The sequence below is a fragment of the Excalfactoria chinensis genome, chromosome 15, assembly GCF_039878825.1.
Source record: "Excalfactoria chinensis isolate bCotChi1 chromosome 15, bCotChi1.hap2, whole genome shotgun sequence".
NCBI lineage: Eukaryota > Metazoa > Chordata > Aves > Galliformes > Phasianidae > Excalfactoria > Excalfactoria chinensis.
The window spans coordinates 7,908,185-7,923,257 of NC_092839.1; the positions used below are offsets into that span (position 1 = coordinate 7,908,185).

Here is a 15,073-nt window from a genome sequence, read left to right on the forward strand (position 1 = left end):
AATTAACTCTTATCTTCCAAAACTGTTTTGTTTTTTTTTTTTCCTAGGATTGGTTGGAAATAAATTGCTGCAAAATTGTCAGTATCCGTGATTTCAAACAGTATTGACTTTGGGAGACCTGTTTGTACTTCAAAACCTGCTGGCATCATTAATAAAGCTCAGACACTATTCTATTCCTAGCCCTAAATGCTGAAGCTTATCAACAATAGAGCCATATTAGCCTTTAAATATTAAAATAGTCTGTACATTTAAATCATCTGCTGTTTACAATATGCCATTCTTGGACTAAACAATACAAGAAACTGTTGGACAGTCGTGTGAAATACATTAAAATAACGCACCACTCTAACACCCACGCTAATAGCTTTGTATTAATCTTTGGGGCCAAATATGTTAAAGTACAGCAAACAAACTCCATAATAGCAGTACAATTTAGAAACTATGCAATTATTCAATTAACCCACATAACTTTTAACTACTAATAAGGAAAAAAATGGAAAAAATGGGCATTTTAATACAGTACCTTGCAGTTCTTTTTACACTTAATGGATATATTTGCACGTGGTCATTAAAATGACAGGACGGGGTGATGTTTTACAACAATTCTTAACTGTACTGTATCACCTTAAAGGAAAAAGGGATAAAAAAAATCCAACGCAGAACCACAAACAGAAAAAGAGCAAAAGGAGAAGAATAATTAATAGCTGCCATGGCATTTTCTTGTTTCCTCTAGTCCCAAAGCTCCTCTAACAGAACACTGATTTATACTGCTGGCAGTCAATTTACATTTCCATTTGAACAATGAATGTTTTCTTTAAAGCTCTATTTATGTGTTTTTACAAGCTATAGTTCTGCAAGTCACTCCCAGGGCTTCTCAAATAAATTAATCACAATAAGCCAATGCCCTGCATGTAAACAGAGAGAAATACAGTTTGGGTCATTCCTTATTTATCCACACTCAGACAATTCAAGGCTACTTGGTCTCCATAGCCATGCTGCACGTTCTCCTGAACTGGACACGTTACAAACGAATCCGACCTGGGCACTTTCAGTCTCCTGCCTGTTTTGCCACAGAACACAGTCTCAAATTCCTAAAAGTCAAAATACAAAAAGAAACAACAACAAAGTTTGATAGGAATTTACGTATGTTTTTGTTTCACTTGAACAAAACTGATGTACCTTTCACAGTAAGCACCAAGGGACCGTGCTCCATCTGTTCTCCTATGATACCTTTAGCTGAGACAGAACTGCTCTTGGGCTGCAAGTAGGCCTGTGTTAGTGTGGGAGCTAGTGGGGCATACAACCCTTTCCTACTCTTAGTCACTTTAAGATAGTGACAGTATGGGCACAAATGGAGCACAGAATTCCATCATGTAACCACTGGCTCATAGCAGCCAGTTAGAAACATCTCTGTGAATAAGTGGGGAATAGTGATAAAAAAAAGAAGGGAGAAGAATAGGAATGGCTGAAGAAGGCCTTAATTCTACAGACAGCCCCATTCCTGAGTATGATGCTAACTTAAAAAAATAAATAATTGGTTAAAAAAAAGTAAACTCAACCTGAAAATTCTACCTGAAGACAGCCTGAGACACCACACTACTGAACTGAAACTGTCACAAGGAGAGCTGGTCCAATAAAACAGCTTTACAAAGGACAGCTCAGTGACACATCAGTCCTTCACCAACAGCACCCAGAAGAAACATTCCGTACACTTTAGCTACGTTATGACAGCTTTAAAACTGCTTCAGTATTTGATCGAGAACAAAAATGAAATCAGATTTGCACCTGTTTCAGAGAATCGCCGTGCTTTTCCTGGATGTACTTCAGAAATGCAGTTGTCCACTGTAGGGTTGTTGCTTTATCAGTATCAGCAGTGCAGAACGGAACCAGAAGATTCAGTTCATCACAACAAATCCGGATTCTGCGCCTACAAACAAATACAAAAGGTTATCGATTTGGAAGAGAGGGGGGAAAAAAGTAATCATAATAATATTTAGAGGACAATTACATCTGATACAAGCCATGACCTCTGGGGACTGCTTTTTGTTTTAAACTAGCTATCTTTAGTTTGCTACAATCTATATTCGTAAGTTTGTATATTAGTCGTGTTATAAACAAGTTAGTTACCTCACCTTTCTAGAGCAACACTGAACCCTCACCACCTGCTCTGCTTTTTCTTGCAAGTAAAACAAAATACAATCACGTTTACCTTCTACTCTGGAAAATGACGGGACTGTTAGAGTATCAGTATCTTAAGCTTCAAAAACTTTGCATTGCAGCTCCTCATAGGAAAATTACCTTCTGTCTCTCTCCATGCGGTTATGTCTTTCTCTTCGCTGAGTAACTCCTTCCTGCGTACCACTCTGTACCTGCACACTTGAATGTGACTGTGCTGACTGCCAGGGGCCCTGGGCAGATGCAGTACTCTGGCTATCTCGCATATTTTGTATTTCACTAAGAGGTTTGCGATCTATGTTTGCATCCATTGGGCTTATTCGGCTGCAACTTCTTTTGTTTATCGCTTGCTTGCATAGGGTGTCTTCTTTGCAAAACAAAGAGGAAAAGAACCTATTGATAATCCTCCTACTGGTCACGGAAAACACTGAGCAGAGAAAATTTATTTACTGTTGTTTTATGCGGAACAATCTTTGAAGCTTTATGGCCAATCTAGATTGACTCTCACAGCAATACGTGTCCTAAACCCAAAGGCACTGCTTGCTGATTCAAAATCCACCTAGATTCCATTTGCTCAGAGAACTAACAGAGATCGTGCCTACCTTTAATTAGCATTTGAAGAAGTCCTTTAAACGTTCTTCAATTTGATAACTCGATCTGCTCTATCAACTTTTGGGTCAAAAAACGTAGAAAGAAACCAGTTACTTACTCTAGACCCAGAATTTCAAAGATAATTTACAGCCTCAGGTTTTCTCACTTCAAGCCAGAAGTGCGAAACGCTTCTGGAAATACAGCTAAAATCATGGGCAACTTTTTCCTTTAATCTAGTTCCATATTGCCCACAGTGTATCTCAAAGACCACACCTGATACGATTCGCTGCACTCACATTCATTGCAGAACATGTGCACACTGAAAAGGATTCGAAGAACAGAGAAAGCTAAATGAAAAGAAGATAGATGGTTTACCTCCAACTTTAATCCAAACTTCCTCAGGCAAAGCTTTATTCATAGCACCTACTGTCTGTTTTGTGGATTCCATTTCCTGATGGTAACAGAACGAGAATGTTCTGGGAATCCCAATCTCTTGATGTTTGGCAGATTCCAAAATAGTGCAAGATGTTCCAGAGGCCTGTGAAAATCAAAGAGAGAATATTTAGGAAGATTATATACATAAAAAGGAGGCAGTTTTCATTATCTTTGTATGAAGACCTTAAATTTCAGCTCCATTAGTCCATGTGTCGTATGAAAACAAAACTTAAATACTTCTGCACACCACAACCATGGCATTTTAACAGTCTGCTGCATGTTTAGTTTTACTTCTTTAATACAGTTCTGGCCTTTCCTGAGTGCCACATTACCTCTCTTGCTTCAGAGATTACAGGGAAAAAGAAGTAAAACATCACCTTCCTCATCAAAATGAATTAGAAAATAAACAAACAAAAGAAAATCTTATTTGTTGAACACCTCCTCCTGCTCTTGTACAAAGTGATACAACAGAAATACATACATACAGATATCTTTCTCCTAGGACACCTGTAAGCTATAATAAGCTATGCTGTGATGGGAAACACAGCAATGGCAGTGGAGTGGCAGAGTTCCAGGCTGCAGCAAGTGAGATAAGCCCAAGTGCAGCAGCAGATGCAGAAACAAACAAATAAAGCTGCTTACCTTTGGAAGAGCTCAGGTATGTAGGGATCTCCAGTGAGATACATTCACCTCCACTGTCAACCCTTAAATGAGGGCTGAAAAGGAGTGGATCCTGGCTCCACCCCTTCCAGTCACTCAGGTACATTGCATGCAGCTGAGCTCCCCTGGGTTGGCCCTGCCTTCCCACCAGGTGCTCCATCACTGCTTCAGGCTGCGACTCAGCACTTCTGCTACATCTAACAGTGTACTGATCATCACCTCATGCACATTATTGCATGACTGAACTGCTACACAACTGGTTGAATAATTATGATAACCTTAACAGATGAACAAACTACAGTCGTGCTACTCACATCAATCTAAACCAGGCCACGCTTTAACACCAACCTTCACAATTCTACTATACCGGGGAGATCAACGTTATCAGCATTGACACTTGCAGAGTACAATCAATGGAGGCCATATGACCTACCTGGGCCTGTGAGGAATTAGCAGCTCCAGCAGCAGAACACGCACTCATGGTGAACAGTGGATGTGTGAACTGTGGAGATGGCGTGGTGGGTGCGCTCCTGTTCTTCACCACCGCTGCACACTTGTTCTGATTCTGATGAAGGGGGACGCCGACCAGCTCCGACGGCTGCCGAATCAATGTTACTAAGCTACATAACAACACAAAGAAACACACTGACGTGAGCAGTTGCAGATGAGGAGCGCAGAAAGAAAATCACAGCTCTATATCCTTCGGTAGTTATCATCAAGAAACCACATTCATTTATTGCAATAAATAAGTAATCTATCAGCTGAGAATGCGTTTCATTCAGCACAGTAACAGCCTCAAGGAAATGCTTTAGAATGCTGACTCAGCTACGGGGCCAAACTGTTTACATTGTATATGCCGACTTCCACTCATAGCCAAGCCTCTAAATTGTATCATTCATTACAATAATCAACTGCCCCACGTTATTTCGTTAGGATTAAGAAGCTGCCTTGCTTTTTGTAAGCTGCAAAACCAGGTAAACGTTCCCTTTTCGCCTTTACTTAAATTACAGGTTGTTATCAGTAATAAAGTAGCAAGGTAATTGATTTTGCGGCGCTATTCTGTGCCACTGATGTCAGATAAAGGAGGGCAGAGCGCAGCTGCAGCCACGTGAGTGGCACTGCTTAGAAAAGAGCAACTTACGACAGCATAGCATGTATTAAAGCACTGATCGTAGGTTTCACTTAGAAAACCAGTTCAAACTCTATGGAAATACACGAGCTTAACGACAGAAACTGAAATGAAGCACAACACACTTGTTAAGAGTCACTCCAGATTCTTGGGGTTCTTGGCATCTGGGGTTTTCTGCCGGGATGCTGTTGAATCTGTCCTCCAATCGAACTCTGACTGCAGATTTCGATCTGGGCTCGGGTGCCAGCGCCACATGCTCAACCACTACGCTCCCTTTGCTCGGCCCGGCAAAGCTCTCACCGTGTTTCGCCCTCAATAAGCCGCGCCCCGACATTTCCGCCGAGCTACCCTTGGGCGTTTTGTCTGCTTGGCCGGCGGGGGGGTTGACCTCACTGAGCATCATCATCCTGAGCTCCTGGAAGTCCGCGTGGCCCACGCAGGGGTTCGAGACCGGCACGACGCCGCCGCCGTCGGCGGTCGCTCCCGCCTGGCAGAGGCCGGGAAAGGCGGGCGGGCCGGCGGGGCCGCACGAGGAGCAGCTTTCGTCGTGCTGCGCGGAGGGACCCGCAGCGCCGGCCCGGCCTTCCGCCTCGCCTTCGCCGGCCCGCGCCTCCACGTGCGCGTACAGCGCGTGCTGCAGCTGCCCGTACTCCATGTCCGTCATCTCCACCAGGCTCAGATCCGCGGCGCTGAAGCCGAGGCTCTGCTCGCCGAAAGACGCGTCCCCACCGGGCGGGGCGGCGGCGGCCGGAGAAGGGCCGGACTGCGGGGCGGACCCCGACATGGCCTCAAGGCGCCGATCGCACCGACCCGCGTCTCCCTCACGCGCTCAACCACCAAACCCGACACCGTCACGGCCGCAGGGCAGCGCCCGGCACATCGCGGGCCCCGCCGCTCCCGCACCACACGAGGCGGCGGCCGCGGCCCTTCCCTCCCACACACCGCTGGCTCCCGGGAAACGGCCTTCACCTGCTCTGCTCCGCTCGGCTCCCTCAGCCGAGCCCCCGCGCCAGCAACCCGAGAGGGCTGTGCGTGCGGAGCTGACTACGGCTGAAGGGGAGCGGCCCCTCAACCCCCGCGCTCGGCCGGGCAGCGGCTCAGCTGTGTGCTCTGTGCTCTCAGCTCTGTGCTCTCAGTTCTCTGCTCTCCGCCCGCCGCCCCCCGCGCCCGCCCCAGCGCTCAGCGGACAAACCCGCCCGCCCTGCACGCGCGGCACGCGCCGCCGCCAACCGCCGCGCGCAACCGACCGCCTCGCGCATGCGCGCTGCGCCCCGCCAACCGCCTGGCCGCGCCGACGCGGTTGGACGCTCCGTGCCGTTCAATCCATGGGGGTCACAGGCACTGAAAGGCTATTTTAGCCCATTAATAAAACCATCCATCCACCCATCCACCCATCCATCCATCCATCCATCCATCCACCCATCCATCCACCCATCCACCCACCCATCCATCCATCCATCCATCCATCCATCCACCCATCCATCCATCCACCCATCCATCCACCCATCCACCCACCCATCCATCCATCCATCCATCCATCCATCCATCCATCCATCCACCCATCCATCCATCCATCCATCCACCCATTCCATCCACCCATCCATCCACCCATCCACCCATCCATCCATCCATCCATCCATCCACCCATCCATCCACCCATCCACCCACCCATCCATCCATCCATCCATCCATCCATCCATCCATCCATCCATCCATCCACCCATCCATCCATCCACCCATTCCATCCACCCATCCATCCACCCATCCACCCATCCATCCATCCATCCATCCATCCACCCATCCATCCACCCATCCATCCACCCATCCATCCATCCATCCATCCACCCATCCATCCACCCATCCATCCACCCATCCACCCACCCATCCATCCATCCATCCATCCATCCATCCATCCATCCATCCACCCATCCATCCATCCATCCATCCATCCATCCATCCATCCATCCATCCATCCATCCCTCCATCCCATCCATCCCATCCATCCATCCATCCATCCATCCATCCATCCCTCCATCCCATCCATCCATCCATCCATCCCATCCATCCATCCACCCATCCACCCATCCACCCACCCATCCATCCACCCATCCACCCATCCTAGGAAGCGATAAGACACAACAAAGAAACAGACCAAACTGAACTGTAGATGTTTATTCTACTTACAGTAACAAAAACCTGTGAGCTCCCGTATCGTCATGTACAGTGCTAGATCTTTTTTTTTTGCCATATAAAATACAATGTACAGAAATTTCTATCAAGTAAACCTAAGCAAACACACTCGCCTGTTGTTTTTTTTGCATACTTTGATGTATGTCTTTTAAATTAGAAACACCTCGTTAAGAAAAAAGGATCTTACACCATAGTAGATGCTTGTATTTAATAACACCTCTTTTTGTGTTTAATAACACCTCTTTTTGTATTTAATAACACCTCTTTGTATTTAATAACACCCCTCTGCACTGTTAACGTGTTGTTTACAGGTTCATATTACAATCATCCCAACCAGCAGATCCATGACATGGGAGAACTTTAAGACAGCAATATGAGCTGCATAACCTGCGTTGAGATACACGGGAGCTACTTGTGATGTACAATTCAAGATGCAAATATTGGTAGGAATCTAATGGTACCTTTTCCCAAACTATCGTATAAAAATACGAAAATACTTGGGTAACTATTAATTTCTGTGGCCCAATCCGTAAACTGGAGGGCTTTTCTCATTTCAGCCTTTGGAATGACACACTTGAAGAGTGTGCCCCATGTAAATCAGTTTAAAGGGATGGACCTTTAAACCAACAGACATCCCGGATGGGATGGTCGGTTTAATGCAATTCTTTGTCATTCCTTCGGTATCCCCGTTCTTTTGTAGACTTCACTCTTTGCCAATTGATATCTGACATTTTTAAGTGCTGCTGGTTATAAAGGTGCTGCTCTTAATGCTCTTTAATTACAGGTTTGTAAATACGTGGGATTTCAAACTCCTCACCCTGGTGAAAAACAAACAACACAAGTACAAATCGTTTCTTTGTTGTTCTTTCTTAACAGATGGAACACAAAATAACTGTATGGAGAAAGGAAGATAGTGCACTTTAAGCTTACAACATTCCAATAACAATCCCAATCCTCTGCCAAATAATAACACTGTTCTTCCGCAGCCTTTTCCTAAACAGACCATCGTTGCATCGGAAAGAAAGACGGCAATATTGGACTCCTTGTTTAAAGCGTGTGCTGTAGGAACAACTTGGGACATCAACATATCACATAGATGAGATGTAAAGGTATGGCTCCTAAGGTTTCGATTAAATTCTCTTATAAAATTACAATTCAAGTTACTGGAAAACATAACTTTATAATTTTAAAAAGCAATATGCTCTTCTTTGACTTTTTTCCCATTTCTGTACCGTAAATGGAAATTTTAAGATAAAGATGCAAGTAGAAAAAAAACAACACAAAAACAAAATCTTCCCAACAGGTAACGCTGTGAATTTTCATCATAAAAACGTTATGCACAAAATGCAGCAAGTGAAAGTCCAGTTTGTTCTTGCTGTCTTGAGTATTTTCATTCACAGTTGTCCAAAAATTACTCATTTGTCAGTACATTTTATAAGGCTAGATTTACAACAGCACTTTTGTAAAGGTGAGAATATACAGTATGTACAGAAGACACTGACTTGGGTCCTTGCTATGTTGTAAAAGTATCTTATCTATGGAAAATAGAATAGCAGTCATATTTCTATGACTGATTAGTGGAAGATGAAGCTTCTGTCTCTGTTGGTTTCTGACTCTCCTTAGGTGTTTCTGGCTTCACCTCTTTACCAGTTTCCCTGGGTTTGCTCCGATCTTTCCGGTCTTTCCCTCTTTCGCGATCCCGATCTCTGTCTCGATCTCTTTCTTTCTCCCTGCTTCGATCCCGGTCCCTGTCTTTATCTCTGTCACGATCCCTGTCTCTGCTTCTCGATCGCTCCCTGTCACGTCTTCTGTAGGATTCTCTGTCTCTGTTTCTGGCTCTGTCTCGGTCTCTGCTTCTTTCCCAGTCTTTAGCATGCTCGGAATCTTTCTCTCTGTCTTTGTTTTGGTTTCTGTCTCTGTTTTTATCCCATTCCTTGTCCCTGTGTCTGTCCCAGTCCCTGTCTCTGTTCCAGTTTCTGCCACGGTCTCTTTCCCAAGGTCTGCCATGTTCACGATCCCTTCGTCTTTCCTCAAAGGGTCTACCTTGTCGATTATCACCTTGCTGAGGCTCTGGCTGATCTAAACCCTTGTCTTTATTTCCTCCCTCATATCTCTCTCTCTGTCTCCCTTCGAATGTCTGGCCTCTATATTCAGTATTTTTGCCATCTCGGAAGTCAGATGCTGACCACTGTCCTTCTGACTCATGCCCTTGTCCAGAAACATTGGAAAGAGATGCAGATGGTCCAGCCTCCTCCCACATCTCTTTTCTGTGGGCTGATAGATGGCCTGGAAGGTCTAGGAGTGGTCTTGGGCTTGACTTCATGCTTTGTTGTGACTGACCTTGGAAATGAAACCTAGAAGGAGGTTCATTTTGCTCTGGAAACAGTGCAGGCGAGGGTCCTCTTGGTCCTCCATACTGAGGTGGTGCTGGACCTCTCTGGTTGGCAAATCTGGGCGGGGGACTCCCTCTCCGTTCTTCAAATGGCTGTGGCAAAAGTCCTCTTGGGCCAGGTCCATGATTTGGAGCTGGACCTCTTTGCCCTTCAAATTGATTTGTGTGAGGCCCTCTCGGTCCCCCAAAATGACTAGGGGCTGGACCTCTTGGCCCTCCAAACTGAGGGCCTCCTCTCTGTCCTTTAAACTGAGCTGGTGGAGGTCGTCTTTGACCTCCAAAAGGAAAAGGTCCTCTGTTTCCCATAAACTGAGATTGATCAGATCCGTCAAATTGTCCTGGAGGCCTAATCATTTCATTGTATTGGGGATCTGAGAATTCCCTTTGTTCCATGTGAGGTTCCATATGATCTTCATACTGAGATGGCGACATTCCTCTTGGAACACCGTAAGATGGGGCAGGGCCCCTGTTATCACCAAAAAGTGGAGATCCATGCTGTGAAGAAAATAAGGAAGGGATGGGACCCTTCTGACCTCCAAATCTTCCGGGGGCAGGTCCTCTTTGCCCATCACTATTTGGAGAACCGTGCTCTTCTGAGAACTGCGGTGCCGGCCCTCTAAAATTAGGTCCATGAGGTCCTCCGGGTACATTATGTATTGGAGGTTGTGGAGGTCCTCCTTTCTGCCCAGACAAAGAAAATGGAAGTCTATTTTCATCAAAGTGCTGTGGGAGAGGGCCACCCTGACCTTGAATTGATGTAGACTCAGCTTGTTCTACAAACTGATGTGGCTGAGGGTTTCTTTGTTCTTCATACTGCAGTGAAGACAGACCTCTCTCTGGTTCATAGTGACCACCTGTGTTATCCTGAGAAGCAAACATTGCATTTGAAAAAGAATCTCTTCCTATTGCATCCTTTGGCTCATTGGACCACGATACTTGATGCATATCTTGCAAAGACTGACCGTCATTTGAAGTGGAGAAATTAGGTTGAAAACACGTAGTTGGAGGTGTTGGAAGCAGCACTTTACGTAAGGGTTTGGATGTAGAGGGTTCGCCAGGAACTGTTTGACTTACATTCTCCAAATTAACTTGAGCAGTGTTTTCAAATTTGCTACTAGACGCCTCATTCTGTGGTACTGTAGAAGACTGTTCGCTTGAAGCCCAGTTATCACCAGTATAACTAAGCTGAGGAGCAGACATTAACGTATTATCTTCCGTAGCAAGTGGAGCCGACAAAGCACTTGGAAAACTTGCTGAAAGAATTTCTCTTGCAGGTGTTTCATTCTGTACTGCCTGTGGCTTTATTCGAGCATCAGCACTGTCATTTATTTCTGTTGCCATTCTTCTGGCTTGGCGAGGATCTCTAGTCTGCCGTGGGTCAGAGCCCTGGGTTAAAACTTGTGCTTGTTGATTTGCAGATAAAGGTAAATCTACTTTTTGTAAAGCTTGCTGGCCTTGTTGGAACAATTCAGTCTTTATTAGGGAAGATTTTGGTGGTGGCGACATTAAAGCATCAGACACTGAAAAATGAGCCATTGAAACACCAACAGCTGCTCTTTGTTGTCTGAGGGCTTCTTCTTGCTCCTCTAGTTGCCTTTTCTGTTCTTCTATTTGTTTGTTTAACTCTTCCAGCATTTTTTGCTGTTCCACTAAGGATGAGGACGCAGATAAGTCGGGTACGTATGGAGCAGATGTTTCTGCAGCACTACTTTTAGCATCCGTATACATTTTGTTTGGTAAATCATCAACAGCAACTTTTGCTTCTTCCAAGATAGTTTCATCTTCTGGATCGTAGGCTTCATCTTCTAGTATTGCGGTATTACTCGGCTTTTCCACATTATAGAGTTTTTCGCTTTCACCTGTCTGCATTTCAAAAGCTTTCTCTGGATCATATTCTTCCTCGGGATCATATGGTCTGTCGTCTTCCTCCTCTTCTATAGCTTTGTCTTTTGACATCTGACCAAACTGTTGTACAATGGGATCTAACAAAGGAACAGCCGCCACTCCTCCTCCCTCAGCAGCTGCCTGAGCTTTCTGATTTGAAGACTGGGCAGTTTCAGAATCCTTGGCAACAGGTTCAAAAGATTTCTTCTTTCCAAATAGTGTCTGCAGGATGTGCTCGAGAGGAGTGGCCGTTTTTGAGGATGAAGAATGTGTAGCAGCACCACTTGGAGAAGCAGTAGCTGGAATTGGTGGTGGCGGTGCAGTAGTTGTGGTTCCGCTTTTAATCGAGGACAGTATCTTTAATACCGAAGGTGTAACTGTTGAGCTTTCTGGAACGGGAAGTGGGGGTGGAGGCGGCGGAGGAGACCCAGGTGGAGTTGTACTTACAGCTGAGTCTCCAGAATAAAGTGTGTATTTTGGAGTTTTCTTTTCTTGGAAAGAAGCTGCTGGTCCCTTCAAGAACTGAGATGGTTCTGCTTCCTCTTGCAATTGAATCCGACTTCGCTTTTCCTCTATTTTGTCTGCTTCCATGCCAGTAGCAAGACGTTTCCCTTTCTGACAGATGACCAATCCAAGAATTAAATTTGGACGTGATGATTCAAGACCTGAAAGAGAACACAAAGATTGTATATGTAAAAACTATTTCTATCATTGCTTTCAATAGCAACTTATTACATTATATAGTTGTAGCTACAAATGTCATAACAATAAGTTCTTCTGAATTTCATGTGATGACTTACTAGCAATTCAATTAGTCCACACACGTTCATATTCACATTTCTTCACTATTTATATATGCATTTATATGTGAGAAGAAATATCTCAACCCCTTCCTCGAGATTTCTTTAATACTGTATTAAAGAAAGTTCTCATCTTTGTATTATTACTTTTATTCTGGTCCGCTCCCTACTCAAACAGTTCCTGTAAAATCGTTTGTCATAATGTTGTATACACAGAGATGTTGGACAAGCCATCTACCTTTCTGTAGGGCTAAGCTGGAATTTAAGAAGCATAGCTAAAGAAAAAAAAGCTCTAATGCTAATAGAAAACCTTCCTTTGTTTTTTTTTTTTTTCTTACAGATAAACCACGTGGCACTATAAAACTTCATAACAACAGCAACCTCAAACAAACTGTGTCTGGAAACAATATTAAAGCTTGTAACTGACTCTGGTTATTCTTTTTTCCCCAGCTAGATATCATTTTTAACATACATTAAGAAGTAGAGAAACTGGTAACTAACATACTAAACCAGCACACAAGAGTTTAAGCAGATAAGTGTTTAGCATGTGGGAGAAAGGGACTTTGCTTTCTCTCCAAGGAAGCATTTAGTTGGGTGTGAATTTGGCATGTCTGGCAATTTAACAAGCTGTTTTTTAACCCTCTGTTGTAGGATTCAGTTCTATGCCATAGGCACTGTACGCAGAACTGCTGCACTGTGAAAGCTTCTGACTTGAATCTTCAGAAATTTTTATCCAAAAATGACCAGAAAGTTTCTGGAAAGAGGGAAACCACAAACATCCGTGCGCCTGTTTCATATTATTGTGTTTCTTCCCCTTACACTCACAATTTCCACTCACACTTGTGGAAAACAAACATGACCAGAATAAAGGGCAGAGAACGAATCCTTTAACATACATGTAGAGGCAAACGTAGAAAAACTGTATGAAGAGAGGCTTAACTTCTGGATTTAATGACTTCAAAGAACCCCTTTTAGGGTCCACATTAACTACTATCTGCAACCAGCTAGGAAAGAGAAATACAAGAACACAAAACAAATGGTCCAGTAACATAATATTCAGTGTGGTTAAACAGCAAGGAATCGAAAGCCTACACTGCTCCTTCCACTCATGAACCTGTACGAGTTTAAAAAGCATAAGATACTAATTTATGTATATCTTTTGTTGCTCTTACTAAACAAAACCCTAAGGGTTCACTAAGGGACAGTTTATACCACCAAAAGCTCCTAGATAACAGCAGTATATAAAGAAATAGAAATCCCATTGATGCAGATAAATTCTATTTGTGAACAACAGTCATTATGTATGCACTTGAGATGAAACAACCCAATGCAAAGCTTTAAGGGGACTCCTATATTCACTAATTAGAACATTGTATCAGCTGTTCTTATTTACATAGCTGAATTTCTATTCATCTTCTCTAAGTTATCGTTGCTAAGATTAAACTCAGAAACCATTAAGATGAGATTAGCTTATTTTTAACTGCAGCTTTCTAGGTGAGAAGATACCATCACATACAGATTAACCTGAGTTACATTTTCACCAGGGAAGTCAAAATTTCTTCTCCTGTGAAAGTTTGCACTGCAAGAACTATTTACGGTCTGCCACATTAACACTGCAAAACTACCTCTGCTTTAAACCTGCTACTGGCAACATCTGCCCCCCATCATCATCAATGCTTGCATTTCTTATCCTCCATTCTTACTCCATTTAAACCTTCCAATAAATAAATAAATAAATAAATAAATAACTGTAATTAACAAGGACCATAATTGTTTCAAGTAAAGTAAACTAACTTGAAAGTCTTATGAGACCTTTTCACAACTGAGGAACAATCTCTCCTCTGAAACTGCATTCTTCTGATGGTAACTGGTAAGATCACAGTGAGTCTGTTTTACCCACATGATGGGGAGAGCAACTAAAGCTGTATAGGCACTACAAGTTCCCTTTACAACAGGCCAGAAACAAATGGAGGCCAATCTAAATTTTGATCAAGATTTCCCATCAGAAATAGCTCTCATTTTAAGCATGACGAGAAACAAGGATAATGAAATTCGATTGAATGTATTCGAGATATCCGTAGCTGATTTTGCAGTTCAGCGTTTGAGTTTGATGTAGTTTTGTGGTTGAGAGGGTGTTGGACGTGCTACTTTCTGTAATATTTTCCATTCTGCAGTATATTCTCTCAGAAGAGAGGCAGGGATGGTGAGATGAACAATGAAAGCAGGCAGGATAGGAACAGAACAGTTATCTTCAGTGAATCCAAAGATTATCTGAAATTTCTTGGCTCATCCAATTACAAAATTCATCTGCATCCTTTGCCTAGAATCAGCTCCAGCCGTTCTGATCACAATACATTACATACGTATTAACGTTTAACCTCAAGGTATAGTTCAAAAGACAGCTTGGGTGGGAAAAAGGCCATCCACAATGTACAGCCTGAATGGATTCAGCAGCGAGGTACAGTTCACAGTACTCACAGTATGTGAGTAATGGCTCCACATTTGGTCAGCACTGACCACTGCAGAATAGCTCACAAATCTTCCTCTCAAAATCCCTAGCAAGCATTCATTGTTCTTCTGTCACTAATATATTGCTTATTTACTTTTATATAGAGACTCGTGATTTACACAACTGATCGCAACACGCATCTCAAACACTGAATTATTAAAACAGGCAGGTTTCAAAAACCCATCAGGTCGTATCTCTAAAACAAACAAACAAAAAATCATTTCTGAATCTCACTAAGAATCAGAGAACGTCACTAAATAGGGTAAAATTTAAGCACAACTTCAAGACAAATTCCAGTGCTAAGTTAA

The 15,073-nt window shown here is 43.6% G+C and overlaps 2 protein-coding genes across 2 annotated transcripts in view; both read right to left on the reverse strand.

Moving 5' to 3' along the window:
• Positions 1-75: 75 nt before the first annotated feature.
• Positions 76-5,920, reverse strand: TCFL5 (transcription factor like 5). Its single transcript, XM_072350519.1, has 6 exons — positions 5,116-5,920; positions 4,295-4,481; positions 3,142-3,304; positions 2,299-2,542; positions 1,786-1,927; positions 76-1,091 (listed from the first exon to the last, which is right to left on the reverse strand). The coding sequence occupies exons 1-6, from the start codon at positions 5,772-5,774 to the stop codon at positions 945-947; spliced, it is 1,542 nt and encodes a 513-aa protein (XP_072206620.1). The 5' UTR covers positions 5,775-5,920; the 3' UTR covers positions 76-944.
• Positions 5,921-7,148: 1,228 nt separating this feature from the next.
• The window catches only part of DIDO1 (death inducer-obliterator 1), a 46,062-nt gene continuing 38,137 nt past the window's right edge, over positions 7,149-15,073 (reverse strand). The window contains exon 17 of the mRNA XM_072349834.1: positions 7,149-12,121. Within this exon, the coding sequence (XP_072205935.1) occupies positions 8,745-12,121 (3,377 nt within the window). The 3' untranslated portion in view covers positions 7,149-8,744. The remainder of the gene's footprint in view (positions 12,122-15,073) is intronic.

Excerpts from the sequence above, each read along its gene's own strand:
- TCFL5 (XM_072350519.1), bottom strand. The coding sequence starts at position 5,774 with ATGTCGGGGTCCGCCCCGCAGTCCGGCCCTTCTCCGGCCGCCGCCGCC. Across the intron at positions 1,928-2,298 it reads CGCATGGAGAGAGACAGAAG|GCGCAGAATCCGGATTTGTT; the intron begins GTAATTTTCCTA and ends ATTTGTTTGTAG. Across the intron at positions 1,092-1,785 it reads ACGGCGATTCTCTGAAACAG|GAATTTGAGACTGTGTTCTG; the intron begins GTGCAAATCTGA and ends TTTGACTTTTAG.